The following is a 25767-nucleotide window of genomic DNA, read 5'->3' as shown; positions in this document are numbered from 1 at the left end:
TCCGCACCCATAGGAATGCATGAGAATCGCTTACTTCCCGCATGTGGCTATGCGCACCATGCGGGAAGTTAAGGGTCTCATGTGCGGTTGGTACCCACGGTGTGGAGGAGAGGAGACTGTCCTCCAGGCCCTGGGTACCATACCCCTCAACGCGAGACTACCTCATCACAGGTCTCGCAAGGCATTACTGGGAACGCTGAGGCCCGGGATGGCAGCGCGGGACGCCGGAGGGTAAATATACCCCGATTTTTTTATTTTTTTTTCCCGCATTTTAACATTTTATCTTTTACTATTGATGCCGCATAGGCAGCCTCAATAGTAAAAACCTGGTCACACTTGTCAAACACTATGTTTGACGAGTGTGACCAACCTGTCAATCACTTTCCAAGCGATTCTTCAAATCGCTTGGAAAGTGCTTGAATATCGCACGCAAAAATCGCGATCATAATCGGGGTAAAATCGCGGTGAAATCGCGCGGAAAAAACGCGCGATTTCTGGGAAGGAGTCCGGTTTTTAGTGAGCGTTTTAAAACGCTACGTGTGCACATAGCCTAACACTGCCCTCTATGTACAAGAATATAACTACTATAATACTGCTCCTATGCACAGAAATATATCTACTATAATACTGCCCTCTATGTACAAGAATATAACTACTATAATACTGCCCCTATGTACAAGACTATAACTACTATAATACTGCTCCTATGTACAAGAATATAACTGCTATAACACTGCCCCCTATGTGCAAGAATATAGCTACTATAATACTGCCCCTATGTACAAGAATATAACTACTATAATACTGCTCCTATGTACAAGAATATAACTACTATAATACTGCTCCTATGTACAAGAATATAACTACTATAATACTGCCCCTATGTACAAGAATATAACTACTATATTACTGCCCCTATGTACAAGACTATAACTACTATAATACTGCTCCTATGTACAAGAATATAACTGCTATAATACTGCTCCTATGTACAAGAATATAACTACTATAATACTGCCCCTATGTACAAGAATATAACTACTATAATACTGCCCCTATGTACAAGAATATAACTACTATAATACTGCTCCTATGTACAAGAATATAACTACTATAATACTGCTCCTATGTACAAGAATATAACTACTATAATACTGCCCCTATGTACAAGAATATAACTACTATAATACTGCCCCTATGTACAAGACTATAACTACTATAATACTGCTCCTATGTACAAGAATATAACTGCTATAACACTGCCCCCTATGTGCAAGAATATAACTACTATAATACTGCCCCTATGTACAAGAATATAGCTACTATAATACTGCTCCTATGTACAAGAATATAACTACTATAATACTGCTCCTATGTACAAGAATATAACTACTATAATACTGCCCCTATGTACAAGAATATAACTACTATATTACTGCCCCTATGTACAAGAATATAACTACTATAATACTGCTCCCGTGTACAAGAATATAACTGCTATAATACTGCTCATATGTACAAGAATATAACTACTATAATACTGCCCCCTATGTACAAGAATATAACTACTATATTACTGCCCCTATGTACAAGAATATAACTACTATAATACTGCTCCCGTGTACAAGAATATAACTGCTATAATACTGCTCCTATGTACAAGAATATAACTGCTATAATACTGCCCCCTATGTACAAGAGAATTTAATGCTATAATTCTTCTTCTTATAGACAAGTGTCAGACCATTGCACGTTACGTGTCATTCCTCGGCATCTTGTGTTGGATGGGACATTTTGATCTCTGCCATGAATTTCAGTACATGGATTTGTGTAAAACTGTTTTTTATGTTTGCAGATTCTAATTCTGTAGCTTTTTTTATTAGTTGTGCCATCAGGCGGGTAGCACCCAGTACACGGGTGGAGTACATCTGATTGCTTCCTGTCTTTCAGTACCACCCATGTTTAATGGTCTAATTTTGTGAGAAAATTCAAATAAGTTGTTTTGCGCATGGAAAGGTTTCTTTTTTTTTTCTTTTTTTTGCTCCGTTTATTTTTAGCTTTTCTGTGGCCATGGATGAGTCTTGGGCTAGAGACTGTGTCTCACACTCCCTACAGACAGAGAATGTATTTTATGTCAAATAGCATGTCATAGTCCAGATTCTTTGTCAATTAATTTCTATATTTATCTGTTCTGTGATTTTAGTTCCATATTTCTCATATAGAGCTGTAAATTGCCCTATAGACATAATGTAAAATGATCTGCGACCCACTGCCGCCACTAGGGGGAACGGAGTAAGTAGTAAAGTGCTTAGCTCCCCCTAGTGGTGATTTTTGAATTTTTATATTTGATATAATTCCAAATTAAGCAACTTTCTAAATAGTCTTCATTAAACATTTCCTGCCATTTTGGTGCCACAGTGCTTCTTTAAGTCTTTTATCTAGCTCACTGTTTCTGACATCTCTTTGCACTCCCCTCCCTTCGCTCAGTGTTAAAGATAGCAGCAGAAGACCAGGGGATAGCACAGAGATCTGTAGTGTGGATGTGAGAGAAAGCATGTACAATCTCTGGCATGGCAAAGAAAACAGGCTACAGATAACAAGGAAAGAACATGAAAATGAAATAAGGATAGAAGCTGTGCTGATATATGAACTTATGAGTACAGCAGCACCCTGGATACACACAGAGCTCACATACAGTCTATATTACTTCTTAGACCTAAACTCCAGCCTATATAACTGGGACACACATTGAAATCTCACATCCAGCCTATATTACTGGCAGAGTCATTCACATCCAGCCTATATTACTGGCAGTCATTCACATCCAGCCTATATTACTGGCAGAGTCATTCACATCCAGCCTATATTACTGGCAGAGTCATTCACATCCAGCCTATATTACTGGCAGAGTCATTCACATCCAGCCTATATTACTGGCAGAGTCATTCACATCCAGCCTATATTACTGGCAGAATCATTCACATCCAGCCTATATTACTGGCAGAATCATTCACATTCAGCCTGTATTATTTGCAGATACTTAGACACACAGACTTAACTTTCCGCCTATACTACTGGGAAAGACACAGAGATCTCACATTCAGCCTTCATTACTGGCGAAGACACTCCCACTTCACATGCCGCATATATTGGAGAGACTTTCAGACGTCACATCCAGCTTATATTACTGGGTGACATGCAGTCATCACATCTAATCTATATTACTGAGAGAGTCATACAGACTTCACATTCAGCCTGTATTACTGGGAGAGACATAAAGAACTCACATCCAGTCTCTATTACTGGGAGAGACACTCAGACCAAACATCAAGCCTATGTTCAGCCTATACTGTGTTACTGGCAGAGACATAGGAGTTCATATCCAGCCTATATTACTGGGAGGGACACCCGAACCTCACATCTAGCCAATATTACTGGGAAAGACACACATACCTCACATCTGGCCTGTGTTACTAAGATAAACACACAAGGTTCACATCCAGTCTATTTTTTTGGGAGAGACACAGAGCTCACACCCAGTCTGTATTACTGGAGAAACACACGCAGCTTACATCAAGCCTATATTACAGGGAGAGACATAGAGCTCAAATCCTGCCTATATTACTAAGAGAGACACACAGAGCTCACATCCAGCCTATATTACTGGGAGAAAAAGAGTTACTGATAAGCGGTCATAAAGGAGCGCTTAGGAAGTAACCCAGGGGCAGACAAAGATGTCAGGTCTCCACAGCAGCGCCAGCCGAAAACCTCCAATGGAGGATAGGAGCAATGAGAAAATGGAAAACAGTTTTAGGAGCGCAGGAAAGAGACTCAGACAAAAGATGGGTTTAAACCACAACGCGTTTCGACGGAGGATCCGTTTTCAGCAGGTGGAACTGCTGAAAACGGATCCTCCGTCGAATCGCGTTGTGGTTTAAACCCATCTATTGTCTGAGTCTCTTTCCTGCGCTCCTAAGACCGTTTTCCATTTTCTCATATATTACTGGGAGAGACACAGAGCTCACATCCAGCCTATGTTACTAGGAGAGACACAAGGCTCACACCCAGCCTGTCTAACTGGGAGAGACACAGAGCACACATGCAGACTATATTACTGGGAGAGAGACAGACCTCACATCCAGCCTATATTACTGGGAGAGAGACAAAGCTGACATCCAGCCTATATTACTGGGAGAGAGACAGAGCTGACATCCAGCCTATATTACTGGGAGAGAGACAGAGCTCACATCCAGCCTGTCTAACTGGGAGAGACACAGAGCACACATGCAGACTATATTACTGGGAGAGAGACCGACCTCACATCCAGCCTATATTACTGGGAGAGAGACAGAGCTGACATCCAGCCTATATTACTGGGAGAGAGACAGAGCTGACATCCAGCCTATATTACTGGGAGAGAGACAGAGCTGACATCCAGCCTATATTACTGGGAGAGAGACAGAGCTGACATCCAGCCTATATTACTGGGAGAGAGACAGAGCTGACATCCAGACTATATTACTGGGAGAGAGACAGAGCTGACATCCAGCATGTATTACTGGGAGAGAGACAGAGCTGACATCCAGCCTATATTCCTGGGAGAGACACAGACCTCACATCCAGCCTATATTACTGGGAGAGACACAGACCTCACATCCAGCCTGTATTACTAATAGAGACACTCCTACAAAAGAAAAATCTGAAACTTGAATCAGGCTGCAAACTTCATACAGCGGGGTCTATAAAATGAATGCAGGAATGATGACTGCAGACTGAAACCTTGATCAGTTAAAATTAAGGTAACAAGAACCAGTTATGAATATACTAAGTACACCCTGTTTGAGTTCTGTGGTTTTATATATCCGGTTAGATCAGGTCCTTAGTAGAATCCAACCTCAGACTAACAGCAACACCTGACCAATCACATTGTCATTATGTATGTAACAAAAACTATTGCAAAATGCAGAAGTCGCGTGTGAAAAAAAAAACAAAGATGACTATTACCTTCCAGGGAAAAAAAACCCACAGAGGCTCTTGGTCTGATATTGTTCGGGGGAACGCCTAGCACTATCCTCTCCTCTCCCCAGCTGCTCCACGGGACACATGGTAGCAGGAATTCGGGGAATGTTTTTGAACCGATAGGAAATATTTTTCCTTTTCTAGGAAGATTCTGATTTCTAAAGCTCCAGGTATTTGGTGCTGACACGTAGCTGATGGGGTGTTATGCCCTGATATATCAGCCTGCAGGGGATCGCCCATATATACGCCTGTGCCGGAGGCTGTGTGCACCTGTCCCTGACATTCATATGACTGTTAACCCCTTAGAAGCTTCAGCCGTGTATATCTATCTAGAAAAAGTTGCTTTGACGTTGCATATGTTCATAGTTGGTGGCAATTTTTTTCGCACTTCATCAGGCAGGTGCCATGTGGAATCATTCTAGATATGACGCCGTGCACATTTAGTTAATTGTTTAGGAGCAGAAAGTTGCCAAGTCCTCCTTTTTAAAAGTTCAAAAATCTTTAAAAACTTGGAGGTTAGTTTTTGGATTGGAAATGACCTATGTGCACACAGGGATTTTCAAGGAGTTTTTGGAGCAGGAACTCGACAAAAAACATTGCAGTTCTCACTTTGGGCCTCCGCTCTGAAAACTCGTCGAAAAGACTCTTTGTGCACAAAGCCAAGGAGCGGAAACTTTCCCAAGTGTTGCTCAAAAGCTCAGAGATTCTGCTCCAAAAACTCAGCAGAAATGCTCAATGTGAGAACTTGCTGCAAAACCTTTTGGTGAGGATGTGCTCAGAAAAACTCTTTAAAACTTCGGGAAGAAGAAACTTTTGATCTATTTTGTCTTTTCTTTTTTTTTTTTTTTTTCCTGAGCGCTTTTTTCCGATATTTACTTGTATACTAGTGAAGCCGTCTGAAGAACGGTCAGGGAACGTCTATGAAAGTCTTTGGAAACCTGAAGGAGATAATAAAAAAAAAAAAAAAAATCCTTGAAGATGAAACATGTTCACAGCAAGTGGCTCTGCGTCCCTGGACGCCGGGGATGTCAGACTCAAATACGCAGGGGGCCAAAACGAAAAGCTTGGACACAGTCGCAGCCAACCTTGATAGCTATTAAAGAATAACGATGAACAATTTCATGTGGAAACAAATGTACAGGGGTTGTCCCCCCAACAAGGTACATTTTGATGAATAGAGCTAAGAAAAAAATGTTGGAATGATATAATATGTTATGGAAGAGCAGGGTAAGAATATGGCCCCATGGCAGAATTTAAATATGTAATAATAAAATATAAAAAAAAACCTTGAATAATACATATAATAAAGTATGATGCAAACAAAAGTGCCCCCAAACACAGTAAGATACCCCCCCAGTGAATTCCTCCACACACACGGTATGATGACCCCAGAGAAGTATGGTGACCCCATAACAGTATGTTTCCCCAATTGAAATCCCCACTCAGCCCTCCATACATTATAATGGACCCCACATAGTCCTCTATACAGTATAATGGACCCTACATAGTCCTCCCTACAGTATGATGGGCCCCATACAGTGCTCCATACAGTATAATAAACCCCACATAGTGCTCCATACAGTAAGCCCCACATAGTGCTCGATAAAGTATAAGCCCCACATAGTGTTCCATTCAGTATAATGGCCCTACATTGCATAGTCCTCCCTACAGTATAATGGGTCCCACATAGTTCTCCATGCAATATAATAAGCCCCACATAGTCCTCCATACAGTGTAATAGGCCCCACAAAGTCATCCATACAGTATAATAGGTCTCACATAGTGCTCCATAAAGTATAATGGCCTCACATAGTGCTCCATACAGTATAATGGCCTCACATAGTGCTCCATACAGTATAATGGCCTCACATAGTGCTCCATACAGTATAATGGCCTCACATAGTGCTCCATACAGTATAATGGCCTCACATAGTCCTCCATACAGTATAATGGCCTCACATAGTCCTCCATACAGTATAATGGCCTCACATAGTCCTCCATACAGTAAAATGGCCTCACATAGTGCTCCATACAGTATAATGGCCTCATATAGTGCTCGTTACAGTATAATGACCTCACATAGTGCTCCATACAGTATAATGGCCTCACATAGTCTTCTATATAGTGTAATGGGCCCCACAAAGTCATCCATTCAGTAGAATAGGTCTCACATAGTGCTCCATACAGTATAATGGGCTCCACATAGTGCTCATTATAGTATAATGGGCCTCACATAGTGCTCCCCACAATATAATGGCCCCACATAGTCCTTCATACAGTATAATGGCCTCACATAGTGCTCCATACAGTATAATGGCCTCACATAGTGCTCCATACAGTATAATGGGCCTCATATAGTGCTCCCCACAATATAATGGCCCCACATAGTCCTCCATACAGTATGAGCCCCACATAGTGCTCCATACAGTATAATGAGCCCCACATGGTGCTCCATACAGTATAATGAGCCCCACATAGTGCTCCATACAGTATAATGAGCCCCTCATAGTGCTCCATACAGTATAATGGCCCCACATACTGATCCATGCATGCAGTATAATGGCTACAAAAAGTGCTTCATACTGTATAATGGCCTCAACGCTAAAAAAAAAATGAAAACTCCCCTCTGCCCATTCTCCCCCTGCTCCGATCACTTCATGGTGTCTTCTGGTCCTCTGCACACCTCGGCACAGCAGGCATGTTGTAATGACATCATTGTGCCCGCGGCTCTGAGACATCAAACGTAAAGGGGGAATGATGGGAGAGGAAGCGTCAGCTGACACTAGATTTGGCCTGCGGGCAGAGTTTGACAAAGCTCTCAAAGGGGGCGATAATCATTTTTGATCATGCGGCAGAAAGCTGTCCATACAACGGACGGGTGTCATTCGTATAAAGTTGAGAAGGATGAGTTAGCGGAACTAAGCGCAACAGTACAGCACTGGGATGGAGCGGGTTTTGGGAGCTGAGCACGCCCTCCGTTATAGGTGCACATCTGACACCTCCGATTCTGGCCGTTTAACCCCCTTAGATGCTTTAGTCAATAGTGTCCTAGCATCTAAGCATTCCCAGGCATTTCCATCAAATGGGTTACATTAACAAAAAATGAAAAAAGTTATGGATACAAAATATTGTTACCCCTGACCCAATAATTGTGATCGTAGCATCATCCTACAACTTTTTTTTTTAGACCCCGTGTAAGGTAAATCTGCATTATTCTCTCTCTGAGTATTCCGTGTATGTGTCAGTCTTTACTGCAGGTCTCGCATTCCATTCATGAGTCATAATTTCGGCTGTGGACGTTTCTCCTGCGTCGTCCAATGCCGCACTTGTGACATCAGCAGATTGCAGCACCTCTTTAATCGGAGCCAGACATGACTTCACGGGGGAAAACGCCGCCGTCGCCTTGTAGCCGCGTAAAACAACTTATGGGGGGGATGACGGGATCTTTTCAACCGGAATCCCCTGAATAAACAGGACTGACGCCCAAAGTCGCAGCCAGTTGTTAACCACTTGTTTTTTTTGTAGTTCAGTGATGATTGTGTAATAAAAACTCCTAGGACTTCTGTTAATTCCTCACATTTCCCAAGATGTCTGCAAACTGTAAAGGAATGGAACCAACAGAGACTTAATGTGTCGCAGCTGAGTGTTTGTTACAGTTGTTTCCAGTCTAGAAAATCCTCTGTGAGCTAAACAGTCTGGAATTACGGCTGCTGATTTTTTTTTTTTACCTGCATTGATACATTGTAACAAACTCTCAGTTTAGAAGAAATATTGCGCTGATAGTTTCAGCTTGCAGGGAATTAATTACACTGGATACGATTGTGTCCACATCTGGGCTTGAAGTCTGTGCTGATTTATTAGCACGAGCACTGCCATTCACTGACAGCAAGCAACAATTTAGAAAACCAAAGTCCATTACAAAGTTACAGATTTTTTTTTTTTTTTAAAGACTTTTCCAACTTTTGAAATCGTTGCGCCTCACTACAGCAAAGGGCATGGCGGCCGTTACCGCTGGCGTAGGAGTTGTGGTCTTGCTGACGCTCGTCGGGGGGAGGGACCACATGTCATGTTCTAGATGTGACAAAAGTCCCGGCCATGAGCACATCGCAGGATCTTGTTGTCACTACAGTGTAGAAAACAATCCATCTCATGCCTGACGCCAAAGCAAAACACACAAACAGTAATTAGGCAGCGGCGCTGTCAGGGCGCTGATTAATATGTGCAGAACAAGGCAGCCGCTCAGTTCCAACTGGATCAGAAAAATGCCGCCACTGCCAAAAAAAATGAAGGTCACTCGAGGGTGAATTATAGTGTTTAATGGTTTCACAGGAGGAAGGAAAATCAAGAATTTTCACTGTGGATTTTAGATTTCATGTATTTGTTTACTATTACTGATGTAGCACCATCATATACCACCACCTTGTCCGCAGAGCTTAGCCCCTGAAAACCCTGCCCCACCCAGACTCTCTTGAAAACCAATTGGATAATGTCACTCATCTCTACAAGAATTTACTAGGATTCTGTATTCTAGACGCCTTTGGACCTACATTCATAATTCTTCTCTTTGCAACTTTTTTTTTCTTATTTCACTAGAATGCAGATGCAGGTCCGCACAATTGGCTCATTTCCAGTTTATTTGGTAATGTAGGGGTCATACACACGGCCAGATTTGTGCCAATTTCCCGCAGTGGACACACGATGCATGCCTTGAACTTTGTATGTTCAAGGCGTGCAGAATTTGTTTTAAACCTTAGATTTCTCCTGGTGCCCCCCTCTTATTGTAATGACAGCTTTACATCCTCCTCCTGGCCCTTCTCTTCGACAGCGCCATCAGGTCATCACCAGGAATGGCTTCCAACTGTCTTGGAGGAGTTACCAGAGGTGCTGAGCATTTATTGTTTGCTTTGCCTTCAATCTGAATCCATATCTATTCGGTTGAGTTTGAGTGATTGTGGAGGCCATGTCATCTGGTGCAACACCTGTGCCTCTCCTTAGTCACGTAGCCTTTACATAGAATGGAGATGTGTTTTGGGTCATTGTCCTGTTGAAACACAAATAATGGTCCCACTGTGCAGACCAGATGGGATGGCGGTCGCTTTAGAACGCTGTGGTAAGTGTACCATGGATTTGTTATAAATTATTAATGGAGTCACCAACAAAGCACCCCAACACCATCACACCTCTCCCTCCAGGCTTCATGATGGTCAGCACATATGTAGAAAGTATCCAATCACCTTTTCTGCTTCCCTCAAAGACATGGCATTTGGTGCCAAAAATGTGAAATTTTGACTCAACAGACTGCAGCACAGATTTCACACGATCTAATGTTTATTTCTTGTGTTTATTGGCCTGCCAAAAAGTCTCTTCGTGTTTGTGGCCCTCAGTAGGGGCTTCTTTGCTACAATTCGACCATAACGACCTGCTTCTGATGAGACAGCTGATGTTGATATCTGTGCATCATCTATGAGAGCTGTTATCTGACATGCTGTCAATTTGTGTTTTTTGAGGCTGTTAACTCTGATGAACTTATCCTCTGCAGCAGAGGTCATTTTTTGGTCTTCCTTTCCTGGGCTGAAAAATATTTAGAATTGAGAGTCCTCAGTGGTAGATACCTTTTAATGGCTAACTGAAAAGATGGTAACACATTGCAAGCTTTTGAGACTACTCAGGTCTCTTCATCAGGCATAGACTGATACAAAATATGAAGAATCACATATTTATGCACAACACAGCACAGGAAAAATGCAATAGATAAGACAAGTGACGTGAAGCAGAACTATCATTATGGGGGAGTAATAGACAGTTATGGCCATAAATATTGGACCAGTTCATAGATAAGGAGTGAAAGTTTTATTGTCTACTGATTGGGGTCTGGTAATGTGTTGTGATGCCCACACAAGTTCTTAGGAGCAAATTCCTTAATTGATGTAAAAAGACATAAATCCATCCATTTCCTGGTCTGAGGCAGTTTCATCATAGCGATTTGTGGTTTTCATGACCTCTCTTGAAAGATACCTTCAAGGTTCTAACAATTTTACAGATTGGGACATTTTTGCAATTTTTCAGATTAGGTCAGTCAATTTTAAAGTAATTTCTATTTACTTAGTTGAGTGTCTCTTGCCATATTCTGGCTTGGAACAGTTGTGGGATAGGGCTAAATCTACCATGTGCTCATTCCAGTAAGAACAGGAAAAACTATTGCATGAACGGGTGTGTCCAGACTTTTGACAAGTACTGTAGCCATGCGAGGGCTAGCGGTTTTTTGTGGTTTTTTTTTACTCTGGAGGACAAGATTCAATGAAATGGTGGAGAAAAAAAGAATTCACAATTTCTCCATTTTTTTTTTTTTTTTTTTTTTTTTTTTTTTTTCTCCGATGGACCAGTATGAGTCCTTGTTTTATGTCTGGCGAACAGTAATTTTTATTATCCCATTTTGGAGGAGTACCAAAATGTTTTATTTTGTTTAGCCCGCAGGTTAAATATTTTTTATTATTTTACTATTGAAATTTTACAAGTTTGGCTATACCAGATTTTTTATTTATTTTTTAATTTATTTAGTTTTAAATGGGGGTGATATTAATTTTTAGAAATTTTTTTTTTTATTTATTCATTGTTGTCTGGCTTCGCAAGAGGACCAACATGGCAGCCATCACACAAATTAAACGCTAGCTCTGGTCGCTGCTGTATTAAACAGATCAGCCACTCCATACACCAACACTTAACATAGGACGTACAGTTTAGAAAACCCGTTTTAATGTACTGTACCCCGGATTAAGAGAAGAGGGTCTCGTGCAGATTCCTCATCTGACCCCAGTGGAGAGCTTTATAAAGAGTCTCTCGCTCTGGAGGACCCGTCCTGTTCTGCGGTACACACACGACCCATTGATAATATGTAATGCCTAACTTCGCCTGCGGGAGTGCTGTACAGATATTTGGTTTCCCACAAATGATAGCTGATCGCTGGAGGTCTCGGTAGTGTGGCATTTTGTGATCTGCTTCTACTCAAGGGACCCTGCTAGGAATCTTCCACAGTTGAGAACCTCCTTATAGCTTAAATTAATTTTCACAGTGTAATGTTTTGGATTATTCTGCATTTTAAGGAAGTTATGGTTCTAGAGAGGAAATCACCAGGGAAACTGATGAACAATTACGTTTTTTTTTTTTGTATCTGCAGAGTCATGAATGCAGCTCTGGAGGAGACTCTGACATTCTGTAATAACTCTCGATAATTAGTGTATAGTAGAGCTGATCCTAAGCTTTCTATAGGGCGTCCGCAGCATCGAGTATTTTCTAGGTGCCTGTGAATTCTGAGAATGAGTTGTGTTTTATCCTCCAGACATCACTGATGATTTCCTACCACGTAGTAATGGAAAAATGATGACCGCGTCCTGACGAGTTCCTCCATCCCATATTATTTCTGGTCATTGGTTTCATAGGAAAATGTCTACAAGTGTAGGAAAGTGTTTGTGTATGGCTACAGATCATCAGCACGTCCTTGTGCCCCGTCACTCATCAAATTAAAGGGGTTTGCACTCAGTAACATCCCCTTCTAATAACACCCAGTAATTCATATAAATGTGTACGCGAGGGTCCTGCGCTGGGCAACCCCATCCTTAGTTTCCATCGAGTTTTAGCTATTCCTCCCTTCCCCTTCCAAAAACCTGAGTTATTTGTCTGAAGATTCTCTGGAAAAGTTTAGAAATATTCTGCCCACAAAATTCTCCAATTGCAAACCTTTAAGGAGGAGGGTAGGGGACAGAGGGGGGATGCAGCTGCAGGTTTTACATCCTCCAATTATAAAACTGTAAGGAGGGTAGGGGGTAGAGGAGGGGGATGAAGCTGCAGGTTTTAAATCCTCCAATTGTAAACCTGTAAAAATGGTAGGGGGTAGAGGAGGGGGATGAAGATGCAGGTTTTAAATTCTCTAATTGTAAACCTGAGAGGAGGGTAGGGGGGGTAGGAGGGGGATGCAGTTGCAGCTTTTAAATCCTCCAATTGTAAAACTGTAAGGAGGGTAGGATGCAGAGAAGGGGGATGCAGCTGCAGGTTTTACATCCTCCAATTGCAAACCTGTAAGGACAGTAAGGGGCAGAGGAGGGGGATGCAGCTGCAGGTTTTAAATCCTCCAGTTGTAAACCTGTAAAAATGGTAGGGGGTAGAGGAGGGGGATGAAGCTGCAGGTTTTAAATTCTCTAATTGTAAACCTGAAAGGAAGGTAGGGGGGTACGAGGGGTATGCAGTTGCAGCTTTTAAATCCTCCAATTGTAAAACTGTAAGGAGGGTAGGGGGCAAAGAAGGGGGATGCAGCTGCAGGTTTTAAATCCTCCAGTTGTAAAACTGAAAGGAGGGTACGATGCAGAGGAGGGGGATGCAGCTGCAGGTTTTTTTTTTTTTATATAGCAAAACTGCTTAATAAGGAGAGTTTGGCTCAGATCACACCACAAATCCTTGCTAAAAGTAAAGGCTTGCCACGCCAGTTCTGCATCTTTCTAAGGCCTCATTCAGACGTAAGGGATATGAGTCCAAATTGTGTGAATTTTTTTTTTTTTATCAGTTTGGTCAGATTGTACTAACAGGGTGTGGTTAAAGTTTTTTTCAGATGAGAAACAAAAATTAAAACGTTTCCCTACCTTTTCCTATTCTAGCCTTCCCTTTTTTTTTTTACACACCTATTGACTTGCTGCATTGCCTACTTTGATCTAATTCAGCCCTGCCTCTGCAATGTTGCGCAGAATGTACGTTCCGTGTAAAATAACGGAGATGTGAACCGCCCCATTCACTATTACAGGTGTAAGTTTGCACTTGTACGCAAAAATTGGACGTGTGAATGAGGCATCAAAACTATATATCATGACATGTTAAGTTGCAATACCAGACACATCCTATGAAAAGGTGGCGGCGCTGTTTTTGAAATTTTTCTTCTTCTAATCCTGTACATTTAGTAATCATCTTCTATCTCTACAGGAGAACCCATCCTGGAACCCTGTAGGACACATAACCAGGTCATCCTACAACAATCCTGGACCCCATGTCCATCGACCCAGGAGTTGTACGCAACTTTTTCAATCTCCAAGAGTCAAAACTGATCCAGCTGCTGAAGACCTTGAGGACATCTTACCTGGAGGGTCGACAATGATCGAGCATCATAGTCTGTGACAGCGTGGAACATACATGCCAACTGTTCCTGGACCCCTTTAAGCCTTGACCAGCGTAAATCATGGTTGCCTTAAGGAACAGAAATCTGAAGCTGTTTACCATCGCCTTGGCAGTTTTTGCCATCACCATCATGTCGTTCCTTCTTAACTACACCCAGAACTCGGGGCTCGTCCTATGGAACCCCGAAAGATACTTCAGGTTCTCAGAGCCATTTATCCGATTCATTATGTCCGTGCGGAGGCCGTGCAGCTGTGAGAGCTGTGTGTCCGAGACCGACAACTCCATTTGGTTTGATGAAAGATTTAATTTAACGTTTCCTCCTCTAATGACGAAACAGAACAGTATGGTGTCCGAGAGTACGTACAAGTGGTGGATGGTGAGTGACCGCACTAATATAAAGGTGCAATATATATGGGGCAGTATTATATTAATGACATTATTCAGCAATGTAGGCAGTATTATAGTAGTTATATTCTTGTACATAGGGGGCAGTATTATAGTAGTTATATTCCTGTACATAGGAGCAGTATTATAGTAGTTATATTCTTGCACATAAGGGCAGTATTCTAGTAGTAGTTATATTTTTGTACATGGGGTCAGTATTATAGTAGTTATATTCTTGCACATAAGGGCAGTATTCTAGTAGTAGTTATATTCTTGTACATAGGAGCAGTATTATAGTAGTTATATTCTTGTACATAGGAGCAGTATTATAGTAGTTATATTCTTGTACATAGGGGCAGTATTATAGTAGTTATATTCTTGTACATAAGAGCAGTATTATAGTAGTTATATTCTTGTACATAGGGGCAGTATTATAGTAGTTATATTCTTGTACATAGGGGGCAGTATTATAGTAGTTATATTCTTGTACATAGGGGGCAGTATTATAGTAGTTATATTCTTGTACATAGGGGGCAGTATTATAGTAGTTATATTCTTGTACATAGGGGCAGTAATATAGTAGTTATATTCTTGTACATAGGGGCAGTATTATAGTAGTTATATTCTTGTACATAGGGGCAGTATTATAGTAGTTATATTCTTGTACATAGGGGGCAGTATTATAGTAGTTATATTCTTGTACATAGGGGCAGTAATATAGTAGTTATATTCTTGTACATAGGGGCAGTAATATAGTAGTTATATTCTTGTACATAGGGGGCAGTATTATAGTAGTTATATTCTTGTACATAGGGGCAGTAATATAGTAGTTATATTCTTGTACATAGGGGCAGTATTATAGTAGTTATATTCTTGTACATAGGGGGCAGTATTATAGTAGTTATATTCTTGTACATAGGGGCAGTAATATAGTAGTTATATTCTTGTACATAGGGGCAGTATTATAGTAGTTATATTCTTGTACATAGGGGCAGTATTATAGTAGTTATATTCTTGTACATAGGGGCAGTATTATAGTAGTTATATTCTTGTACATAGGGGGCAGTATTATAGTAGTTATATTCTTGTACATAGGGGCAGTATTATAGTAGTTATATTCTTGTACATAGGGGGCAGTATTATAGTAGTTATAGTCTTGTACATAGGGGGCAGTATTATAGTAGTTATATTCTTGTACATAGGGGGCAGTATTATAGTAGTTATATTCTTGTACATAGGAGCAGTATTATAGTAGTTATATTCTTGTACATAGGAGCAGTATTATAGTAGTTATATTCTTGCACATAGGGGCAGTATTATAGTAGTTATATTCTTGTACATAGGGGGCAGTATTATAGTAGTTATATTCTTGTACATAGGAGCAGCATTATAGTAGTTATATTCTTGTACATAGGGGCAGCATTATAGTAGTTATATTCTTGTACATAGGGGCAGTATTATAGTAGTTATATTCTTGTACATAGGGGCAGTATTATAGTAGTTATATTCTTGTACATAGGGGGCAGTATTATAGTAGTTATATTCTTGTATAAGGGTAAATTTAAATTGTACATAACTTGTTAGTTTCAAGTTATTTCTGTGATTGTGGGTTGTTATTACTTGCGCTCTGTACATATTACCCATTTAGTAAGGACCTTTTTTACAGCCCATTTCTTGCTTTTCATTTTTTTCCTGTACTTTTACACCTCAGTTATGTGGCCGCTCTCGCTTCCTTTATTAGGTTGTTTTTGCAGTTTGTCATTTATCATCCTGTTATATGATTCAGGATGTGAGAAGATGCAGTCACTCTGCGTATGAATGCAACCAGTATAACACTTGTTTTCCGCCTACGCTGTGAATTTGCCCTTAACACCTGCAGACTCAGACTATATGTCTTCTTATTTCGGTAATTGGCTATCGATGGCACCATGGAGGGAGGATACGAGGTGCAGGTGTAGCTTCACTTCTTCCCGCATTTCGTGTGATGCTGACATATGGAGACGGCAGAGGCAGATTTTTGCTTGTTAGGCTAAATGAAATAGGAGACACAAACTCCAGTAATTGTGTTTTTTAGGACTCGGTATATATAAACGAGGCCATAAATATATAAAGATAGTGCAATGGTTGATTGAACCGGGGCTCGTACTGCAGCCTGTTTACACCAATCGGACCAACTTGCTGTGGACATCTGCCCTCCATGACTTACACTCATGATGAACCCCCTGGTCTACACCATCCTAGGCTAGAGAGGCAAAGAAAGATGCCCACTGGACCATTAATCCCTATGGATTGGAATTTACCTGTATTGACCAAAATTCCTAAAATTAAAGGAACTGTCTTGAAGTAATTAAAAAGAGCCCCCCCATGTAAACCCCTCAGTTATTTAATTTTAAAAAAGTGACCTACAAACGGCATATACCGCTAAACAATGGAATAAATTGTAAGTATGTGTTTAGTTTTCCTACAGTGCCTCCGCAGGTGAAAGAAAGTATTACAAAGATCTCATTCATGCTGAGTCCTCCAAAGTGAAGACTTCTAAGTACTTTCTACATGGAGTCATGAATGAGAGTCATTAATAGGGGTCTATTCTACGTTTTTTAATTTTCGAATGGGTTTTCTGATTTCCAAGTGTCCGTTCCATTGGCCTCAAGGACTCGTTCTCTCCTGGTTCCCCTCCTATCTCTTCTCCTTTACTGTATCTTTTGCCGGTTCCTCCTCCTCTCACCTTCCCCTTACTGTTGGGGTTCCTCAAGGATTGGTTCTAGGCCCCCTCCTCTTCTCCTTGTACACTGCCCGTATTGGTCAAACAATCAGTAGATTTGGTTTCCAGTACCATCTCTATGCTGATGACACCCAATTATACGCTTCTTCTCCTGACATCACGCCAGCCTTTCAAGACAACACCGGCGATTGTCTAAACGCTGTGTCTAACATCATGTCCTCACTATATCTGAAACTGAACCTGTTAAAGACTGAACTCCTTGTGTTTCCTCCCTCTACTAATGTACCTATGCCCGACATTGCCATTTCTGTGTGTGGTTCCACTATTACTCCCCAGCAACAGGCCCACTGTCTTGGGGTCATACTTGACTCCAAGCTTTCCTTTGTCCCCCACATTCGATCACTGGCTCGCTCTTGTCATCTGCATCTCAAAAACATTTCTAGAATTCGACCTTTTCTTACTTTTGACTCCGTAAAAACTCTTACTGTTTCTCTTATTCATTCTCGTTTCGACTATTGTAACTCTCTTCTAATCGGTCTCCCTCTTACCAAACTCTCCCCTCTCCAATCTATCCTGAATGCTGCAGCCAGGATCATATTCCTCACCAATGGTTACACCGATGCCTCTACCTTGTGCCAGTCATTACACTGGCTACCCATCCACTCCAGAATTCAGTATAAACTTATTACCCTCACCCACAAAGCCCTCCATGGCTCAGCACCACCCTACATCTCCTCCCTTGTTTCAGTATACCACCCTACCCGTGCCCTCCGTTCTGCTGATGACCTGAGGTTAGCATCCTCAATAATCAGAACCTCCCACTCCCGTCTCCAAGACTATACACGTGCTGCGCCAATTCTTTGGAATGCACTTCCCAGGTCAATACGATTAGTCCCCAATCCCCACAATTTTAAGCGTGCCGTGAAAGCTCATTTATTGGCCTACCTCCTCAACACATTAACCTAATCTATCCCTGGGTGACACAGCCAAAAGTTTTACCATAACCAGGTTCCCCGCATCATGTTCCCACATGCTTTATGCATCCATTAGCCCTCTGTGTCTGTACTGATACACACTTAACATTATGGCTGGTCCGAACAATCAGGGCAACTGTTACCACCCACCTTTCGTGTCTACCTCTTTCCTCATAGACTGTAAGCTTGCGAGCAGGGCCCTCATTCCTCTTGGTATCTGTTATGATCTATGTGATTATTGTTATGCTGTAATGTCTATTGTCTGTACAAATCCCCTCTGAAATGTAAAGTGCTGCGGAATATGTCGGCGCTATAGAAATAAAATTTATTATTATTATTATGGCTTAAATGTTGGGCGGGATGTGTTGTCGGTGCTGCATTGGCAGCATGAAGGACCTGAAATATGGCCACCGTCACATGGAAAGTCAAGCTAAAGAGTCGTGGACCCACTGAATCTGGACGTTACAGTAGTTCCCAGCAGTTAGACCCCACTAATCAGACGTTGCGGTTAAGTCTGGTTTACTTGTGTTGGTGACGTCTGAAAAAGTTTTCCGTCAAGTATCAAATCAATTATTTTCTTTCTACACACAGAGGTTACAAGGTGAGAAGAAACCGATGGAAATCAACAAAGCCATCGAAGAAATGTTTACACTTATCCCAGGTCACAACAATCTGCAGGACCATAGCCCAGACCGATGCCGAACATGTGCCGTAGTGGGCAACTCCGGAAACCTCAAAGGCTCAGAATATGGCCAGGAAATTGACAGCCACAACCTTGTGTTCAGGTGAGACTGACGACTGGTACTGCCAGCTTGTCAAGGGGAAAGGGCCCGAGCGAAAACTCTCGTATACACGATGCAAAAAGCGGAGACGGGTGTAATATAATTTTATTTGCAAAAATTGAAATTATGTAATTATTCTGTGAAAATAGTGGATACAGAAATGGGAACCGCATATAATGTGTGACTGTAATGGCCAAATGCTTCTCCTAGAATTATAATAGTTTCATTCTTATTCATTGGGGCAGTATTATAGTAGTTATATTCTTGTACATAGGGAGCAGTATTATAGTAGATATATTCTTGTACATAGGAGCAGTATTATAGTAGTTATATTCTTGTACATAGGAGCAGTATTATAGTAGTTATATTCTTGTACATAGCGGCAGTATTATAGTAGTTATATTCTTGTACATAGGAGCAGTATTATAGTAGTTATATTCTTGTACATAGGAGCAGTATTATAGTAGTTATATTCTTGTACATAGGGGAAGAATTATAGTAGTTATATTCTTGTACATAGGGGGCAGTATTATAGTAGTTATATTCCTGTACATAGGAGCAGTATTATAGTAGTTATGTTCTTGTACATAGGGGGCAGTATTATAGTAGTTATATTCTTGTACATAGGAGCAGTATTATAGTAGTTATATTCTTATACATAGGGGCAGTTTTATAGTAGTTATATTCCTGTACATAGGGGGCAGTATTATAGTAGTAATATTCTTGTACATAACGGCAGTATTATAGTAGTTATATACTTGTACATAGGAGAAGTATTATAGTAGTTATATTCTTGTACATAGGAGCAGTTTTATAGTAGTTATATTCCTGTACATAGGGGGCAGTATTATAGTAGTTATATTCTTGTACATAAGGGCAGTATTATAGTAGTTATATTCTTGTACATAGGAGCAGTATTATAGTAGTTATATTCTTGTACATAGGGGCAGTATTATAGTAGTTATATTCTTGTACATAGGGGCAATTTTTTTTGTAAAAACCAAACAAATACAAATAACATTCCTCCAATAATACAAAACTGAATTCACTAGGATTGTACATACATTCATTACATATCCAGTTTATACATATCAAATTAACTTAGAGTCCATACTCCTAGTTTGAGGAGAGAAAAAAAAAAAAAAACACTTTGCAAACAGAGCTCATCATGTTCCTACCCAGTGACTCATCCTTCTCTATCTTAACATTTCCTAATTTCTCCTAATGATTTTCCCTATCTGAGTTCAGACATTATCTGGTTGACAGCGTCCCAGATCTGAGTCGGAGTTATTCTGTTCACCACCGGTCTCCATCTCAGACTCTACCCGAGTGCCCTCAGGTAAGGGCTTCCGCTTTGGTGGAGGACAGTCCTCTATGTCCCTATCACACTCTGCGTCAATTCTTTTCAGGTCATCTTCAAAATCGCCGTCAGACTCAGACAGAACATCAAACCTGTTAGATACGACCATTACAGCTGCAGAACTCTGGAATTTCTTCCCGGCTCCTTGGCCAGTGTCATACCCCTCAGGTTTACGGGAGGCCTTGTCCTTTTTCTTCCTTTTCTGATTATTGCTATACTCCTCAGACACAGATGGTAGCACTGAAGTAATGCCTTCCTGTGACCGCTGCCCCTGAGGTACAACCTCCATACTCCCCTGTTCTCTCTCTGAACCCTGCTGCTCTGGTGTTAGCTGAGTAGACCCCTGGTGGACCTCTGGTCTGGTCAGTATTTCCCCTGACAGTAAAGCTGCCTCCTCCAGAATCTCTGCCCCTGCCACCAAGTCCTCGTCAGGAAAGTCCTTACAGCTATTGTGCCAGGCGTCTGGACAGTCCCTGTGAGGGTGACCGATCTTCCCACAGAGGTTGCACCTGATGTTCTGGCAGTCTGCAGCTAGATGGCCGACCTCCCCACACAGGCTGCACTTCACCACAGTACAGGTATTTGCCAGGTGACCTGCCTTGCCACATTTAAAGCACTTACGAGGCTGCCCTGGATAGAAACACACACCCCTCTCCCTCCCAATAAAGAAGGAGTTGGGTAAATGGGCAGTGATGTTATTACATTGGCGCAGTTTCACCAAAACCCGCCACCCTCCTGTCCAGATACCATCACTGTCCCTGCTTTTGGTGAGGTCCGAGACCAGGTCACAATGCCTCCGGAGCCACACCACAATGTCCTGGGGGGGAACAGACTCATTCCAGAAGATGACATTTACGGTGACAGTATCTGGCTTAGAGATAGGACTAAAGCTGAACTTACTCCAGCCCTCCGTGTCTCTAAACTTGGGGAAACTAGACCAGAATCTGTCCAGGTCAGACATGAGCTTAACCCCTTCCTGACATCAGACGTACTATCCCGTCCATGGGACCCAGGCCCCTATGCCCATGGACGGGATAGTACGTCTAGTGCGATCAGCGGCGCCCACGTGGTGAGCGCCGCTGATCGCGGCCGGGTGTCAGCTGATTATCACAGCTGACACCCGGCACTATGTGTCAGGGGCGGTCACGGACCGCCCCCGACACGTTAACCCCTTGCACACCGCGATCAAACATCGCGGTGTACCGGGAGTTAAAGGGAAGCATCGGCAGGGAGGGGGCTCCCTCCGTGCTTCCCTGAGCCCCCCACGGCAGCGCAATGTGCAGCGCTGCTGCGGGGGACACCTTTCCTCCAGGCCCCCGGATCCAAGATGGCGACGGGGGCCTTCGGGGGCCTGCAGGAAGCTGGCTTCCTCAGTGCCTGCAAAGCGCAGGCATGAGGAAGCCTTGTGCACTGCCTGTGTCAGATTGCTGGTCTGTCACAGTGATCTGTGATGTGACAGATCAGCGATCTGTCACAGGACAGTGATGTCCCACCTGGGACTATGTAATAAAGTAAAAAAAAAATTAAAAAAAAGTGTAAAAATAATTTTTAAAAAATCGCCAAATAAATTAGTAAAAAAAAAAAAAAATATTCCCCAATAAATTCATTTTTTGAAAATAAAAAAAAACCCAAAACAATAAAAGCACACATATTAGGTATCGCCGCGTCCGTAACGACCCGCCCTATAAAACTGTCCCATTAGTTAACCCCTTTAGTGAACCCCTAAAAAATTAAAAATAAAAAACGAAGCAAAAAATAATGATTTATTATCATACCGCCAAACAAAAAGTGTAATAACGCGCGATCAAAAAGACGCATATAAATATCCATGGTACCGCTGAAAACGTCATCTTGTCCCGCAAAAAAACGAGCCGCCACACAGCATCATCAGCGAAAAAATAAAAAAGTTATAGCTCGCAGAATAAAGCGATGCAAAAATAATTATTTTTTATATAAAATAGTTTTCATTGCATAAAACCGACAAAACATAAAAAAACGACCTAAATGAGGTATCGCTGTAACCGTACTGACCCGAAGAATAAAACCGCTTTATCAATTTTACCGCACGCGGAACGGTGTAAACGCACCCCCCCAAAAGAAATTCATGAAACGCTGGTTTTTGTTCATTCTGCGTCCCAAAAATAGGAATAAAAAGCGATCAAAAAAGTCACGTGCCCGAAAATAGGGAAAAATAATAAAATTAAAAAATGTATTTATTTCCATTTTTCCATTAGGGCTAGGGTTAGGGCTAGGGTTAGGGCTTGGGTTAGGGCTGAGATTAGGGTTAGGGGTGTGTTGAGGTTAGGGTTGGAGTTAGAATTTCCACTGTTTGGGCACATCAGGGGCTCTCCAAATGCAACATTGCGTCTGATCTCAATTCCAGCCAATTCTGAGTTGAAAAAGTCATATGGTGCTCCTTCCCTTCCAAGCTCTGCCATGCGCCCAAACAGTGTTTTACCCCCACATGTAGGGTATCAGCCTACTCAGGACAAATTGCAAAACAATTTTTGGTGTCCAATTTCTCCTGTTACCCTTAGGAAAATAAAAAATTGGGGGCAAAAATATCATTTTTGTGGAAAAAAATGATTTTTTTATTTTCACGTCCGAGCGTTATAAACTTCTGTGAAGCACTTGGGGGTTCAAAGTGCTCACCACACATCTAGATAAGTTCCGTGGGGGGGTCTAGTGTCCAAAATGGGGTCACTTGTTGGGAGTTTCAATAGTTTAGGTACATCAGGGGCTCTCCAAACGCACATGACACCCGCAGACCATTCCATCAAAGTCTGCATTCCAAAATGGCACTGCTTCCCTTCCGAGCCCCGACGTGTGTCCATACAGTAGTTTTCTCCCACATATGGGGTGTCAGCGTACTCAGGACAAATTGGACAACAACTTTTGGGGTTCAATTTCTCCTGTTACCCTTGGGAAAATAAAAAAATTGGGGACTAATTGATCATGTTTGTGGAAAAAATACAATTTTTTTATTTTCATGCCTTGGCATTATAAACTTCTGTGAAGCCCTTGGGGGTTCAAAGTGCTCACCTCACATCTAGATAAGTTCCTTAGGGGGTCTAGTTTTCAAAATGGGGTCATTTGTGGGGGGTTTCCACTGTTTAGGTACATCAGGGGTTTTCCAATCGCGACATGGTGTCCGATCTCAATTCCAGCCAAAAACGTCAAATGGCGCTGCTTCCCTTCCGAGCTCTGCCATGCGCCCAAATAGTGGTTTACCCCCACATGTGGGGTATCAGCGTACTCAGGACAAATTGCACAATAACTTTTACGGTGCTGTTACCCTTGGAAAAATAAGAATTGAGGGTGAAAAGAAAAAATATGATTATTTAATTGTACGGCTTTATGTTATAAACTTCTGTGAAGCACTGGGGGGTTCAAAGTGCTCACCACACATCTAGATAAGTTCCTTGGGGGGGTCTAGTTTCCAAAATGGGGTCACTTGTAGGGGGTTTCCACTGTTTAGGTACATCAGGGACTCTCCAAACGTGACATGGCGTCCGATCTGAATTCCAGCCAATTTTGCATTGAAAAAGTCAAACGGCGCTCCTTCCATTCTGAGCTCTGCCATGCGCCGAAACAGTCGTTCCCCCCCACAAATCAGGTATCAGCGTACTCAGGACAAATTGCACAATAACTTTTGCAGTCCAATTTCTCCTGTTACCCTTGGTAAAATAAAAAAATTGAACCTGAAGTATTTTTTTTGTGAAAAAAAGTTAGATGTTCATTTTTTTTTTTAAATATTCAAAAAAATTCCTGTGACGCACCTAAAGGGTTAATAAACTTCTTGAATGTGGTTTTGAGCACCTTAAGGGGTGCAGTTTTTAGAATGGTGTCACTTTTGGGTATTTTCTATCATATAGACCCCTCAAAGTGGCTTCAAATGTGATGTGGTCCTAAAAATAAAATGGTGTTGTAAAAATGAGAAATCGCTGGTCAACTTTTAACCCTTATAACTTTCTAACAAAAAAAAATTTTGGTTCCAAAATTGTGCTGATGTAAAGTAAACATGTGGGAAATGTTAGTTATCAAGTTTTTTGTGTGCCGTATCTCTGTGATTTAAGGGCATAAAAATTCAAAGTTGGAGAATTGTGAAATTTTCAAAATTTTTGCCAAATTTCCGTTTTTTTTCACAAATAAACGCAAGTTATTTGAATGAAATTTTACCACTAACATGAAGTACAATATGCCACGAGAAAACAATGTCAGAATCACCGGGATCCATAGAAGCGTTCTAGAGTTATGACCTCATAAAGGTACAGTGGTCAGAATTGTAAAAATTGGCCCGGTCATGAACGTGCAAACCACCCTTGGGGGTGAAGGGGTTAAAGCTGACGTCATAGCCCTGCCTGTCTGGAAGATTAATCACTGCCAGGATGCTGACTGGCACAAACCCCATCTGGTGGCACAAGAGCTCCCTGACAACAAACCTCCTGTCTGGCAGGTCCTCCTTGGCACTTCTGTGCCGGAAACGCACAACGTTTCTCCGTTTAAACGCCTGGCCTGTATAATTGGCACCAGAGGTAAAGGAAGGAGCACCACGACTCCAGGCATTACTGGGGGGACTGTGCGGGGTCACATTGGGTTGACTGACGGGGTGAAGGTCTGCAGCAGGAGGGGCAGCCACACCTTGTGTGCTTGAAATTAAAGGGGGGAAATCACAGACATTATTATGCACATTGTTATCATCAGCATCAATGTCATTATCAGACTGTGCAGCGTCCACCAAAGATACTGTGCTCCCCCAAGCCCCCGACCCACAAGATATAGTGCGGTTATCCCCAGCATCAGAGCCCTGCTGGGCACCATCAGTAATGACCGGCACATGTCCACTGCCCAACTGTTGTGCTTGGCATTCTGAGACTTGTAGTCCCTCTGCTGGAAAGTGCAGTCCATGCTGCTGCTTGGAATCTGCTGCAGGCTGCTGTGCTGGGCATTCTGAGACTTGTGGTACACCTGCTGGAATCTGCATAACATGCTGCTGCGGCTGCAGTATTTAACCCTTTTGGAAGCAGAAACTTGCAGGCTGCAGCACTGGCCGCACCGGCTTCTGGGGCTCACCTGGGACAATGTCTGAGCTGGAACCTGCAGAGTCCTGCTTGTGTGACATAAACAGTTCCTGGTTCCTATAAGTCTCTGCCAGGGGCCCCATCTTCTCTAGGACACAGTCCATGTCCATCACCACTTTTGCCAGCTGTATGCCAAGCATGTTCAGAGTCTGATCACAAAAGGTGTGATCCCCACCAGGATTAGCAGCCTTTACATTATAGCCCATTTCTATTTGCTTCTGCAGCAAGTCTTTGTGCTGCTGTAACTCACCGAGCCTCTTGACCAGTCCTGGGATCTCCTCTGCGACCT

General features: G+C 42.0%; 1 protein-coding gene across 7 annotated transcripts in view; it reads left to right on the top strand.

The window, feature by feature from the left end:
* Positions 1-25767, top strand: part of ST3GAL1 (ST3 beta-galactoside alpha-2,3-sialyltransferase 1) — a 145126-nt gene that overhangs the window by 97657 nt on the left and 21702 nt on the right. For all 7 annotated transcript variants that reach the window (XM_073590371.1, XM_073590365.1, XM_073590370.1 and 4 more), the window contains 2 exons: positions 13984-14551; positions 18847-19040. In XM_073590371.1, coding sequence (XP_073446472.1) covers positions 14237-14551; positions 18847-19040 — 509 coding nt within the window. In that variant the 5' untranslated portion in view covers positions 13984-14236. The remainder of the gene's footprint in view (positions 1-13983; positions 14552-18846; positions 19041-25767) is intronic.

This window comes from Dendrobates tinctorius, unplaced genomic scaffold (genome assembly GCF_039654945.1).
Source record: "Dendrobates tinctorius isolate UK_male_01 unplaced genomic scaffold, ASM3965494v1 ptg000116l, whole genome shotgun sequence".
Taxonomy (NCBI): domain Eukaryota; kingdom Metazoa; phylum Chordata; class Amphibia; order Anura; family Dendrobatidae; genus Dendrobates; species Dendrobates tinctorius.
The sequence above is the reverse complement of the archived record's forward strand: the minus strand, read 5'-3'. Positions and strand labels throughout refer to the sequence as shown.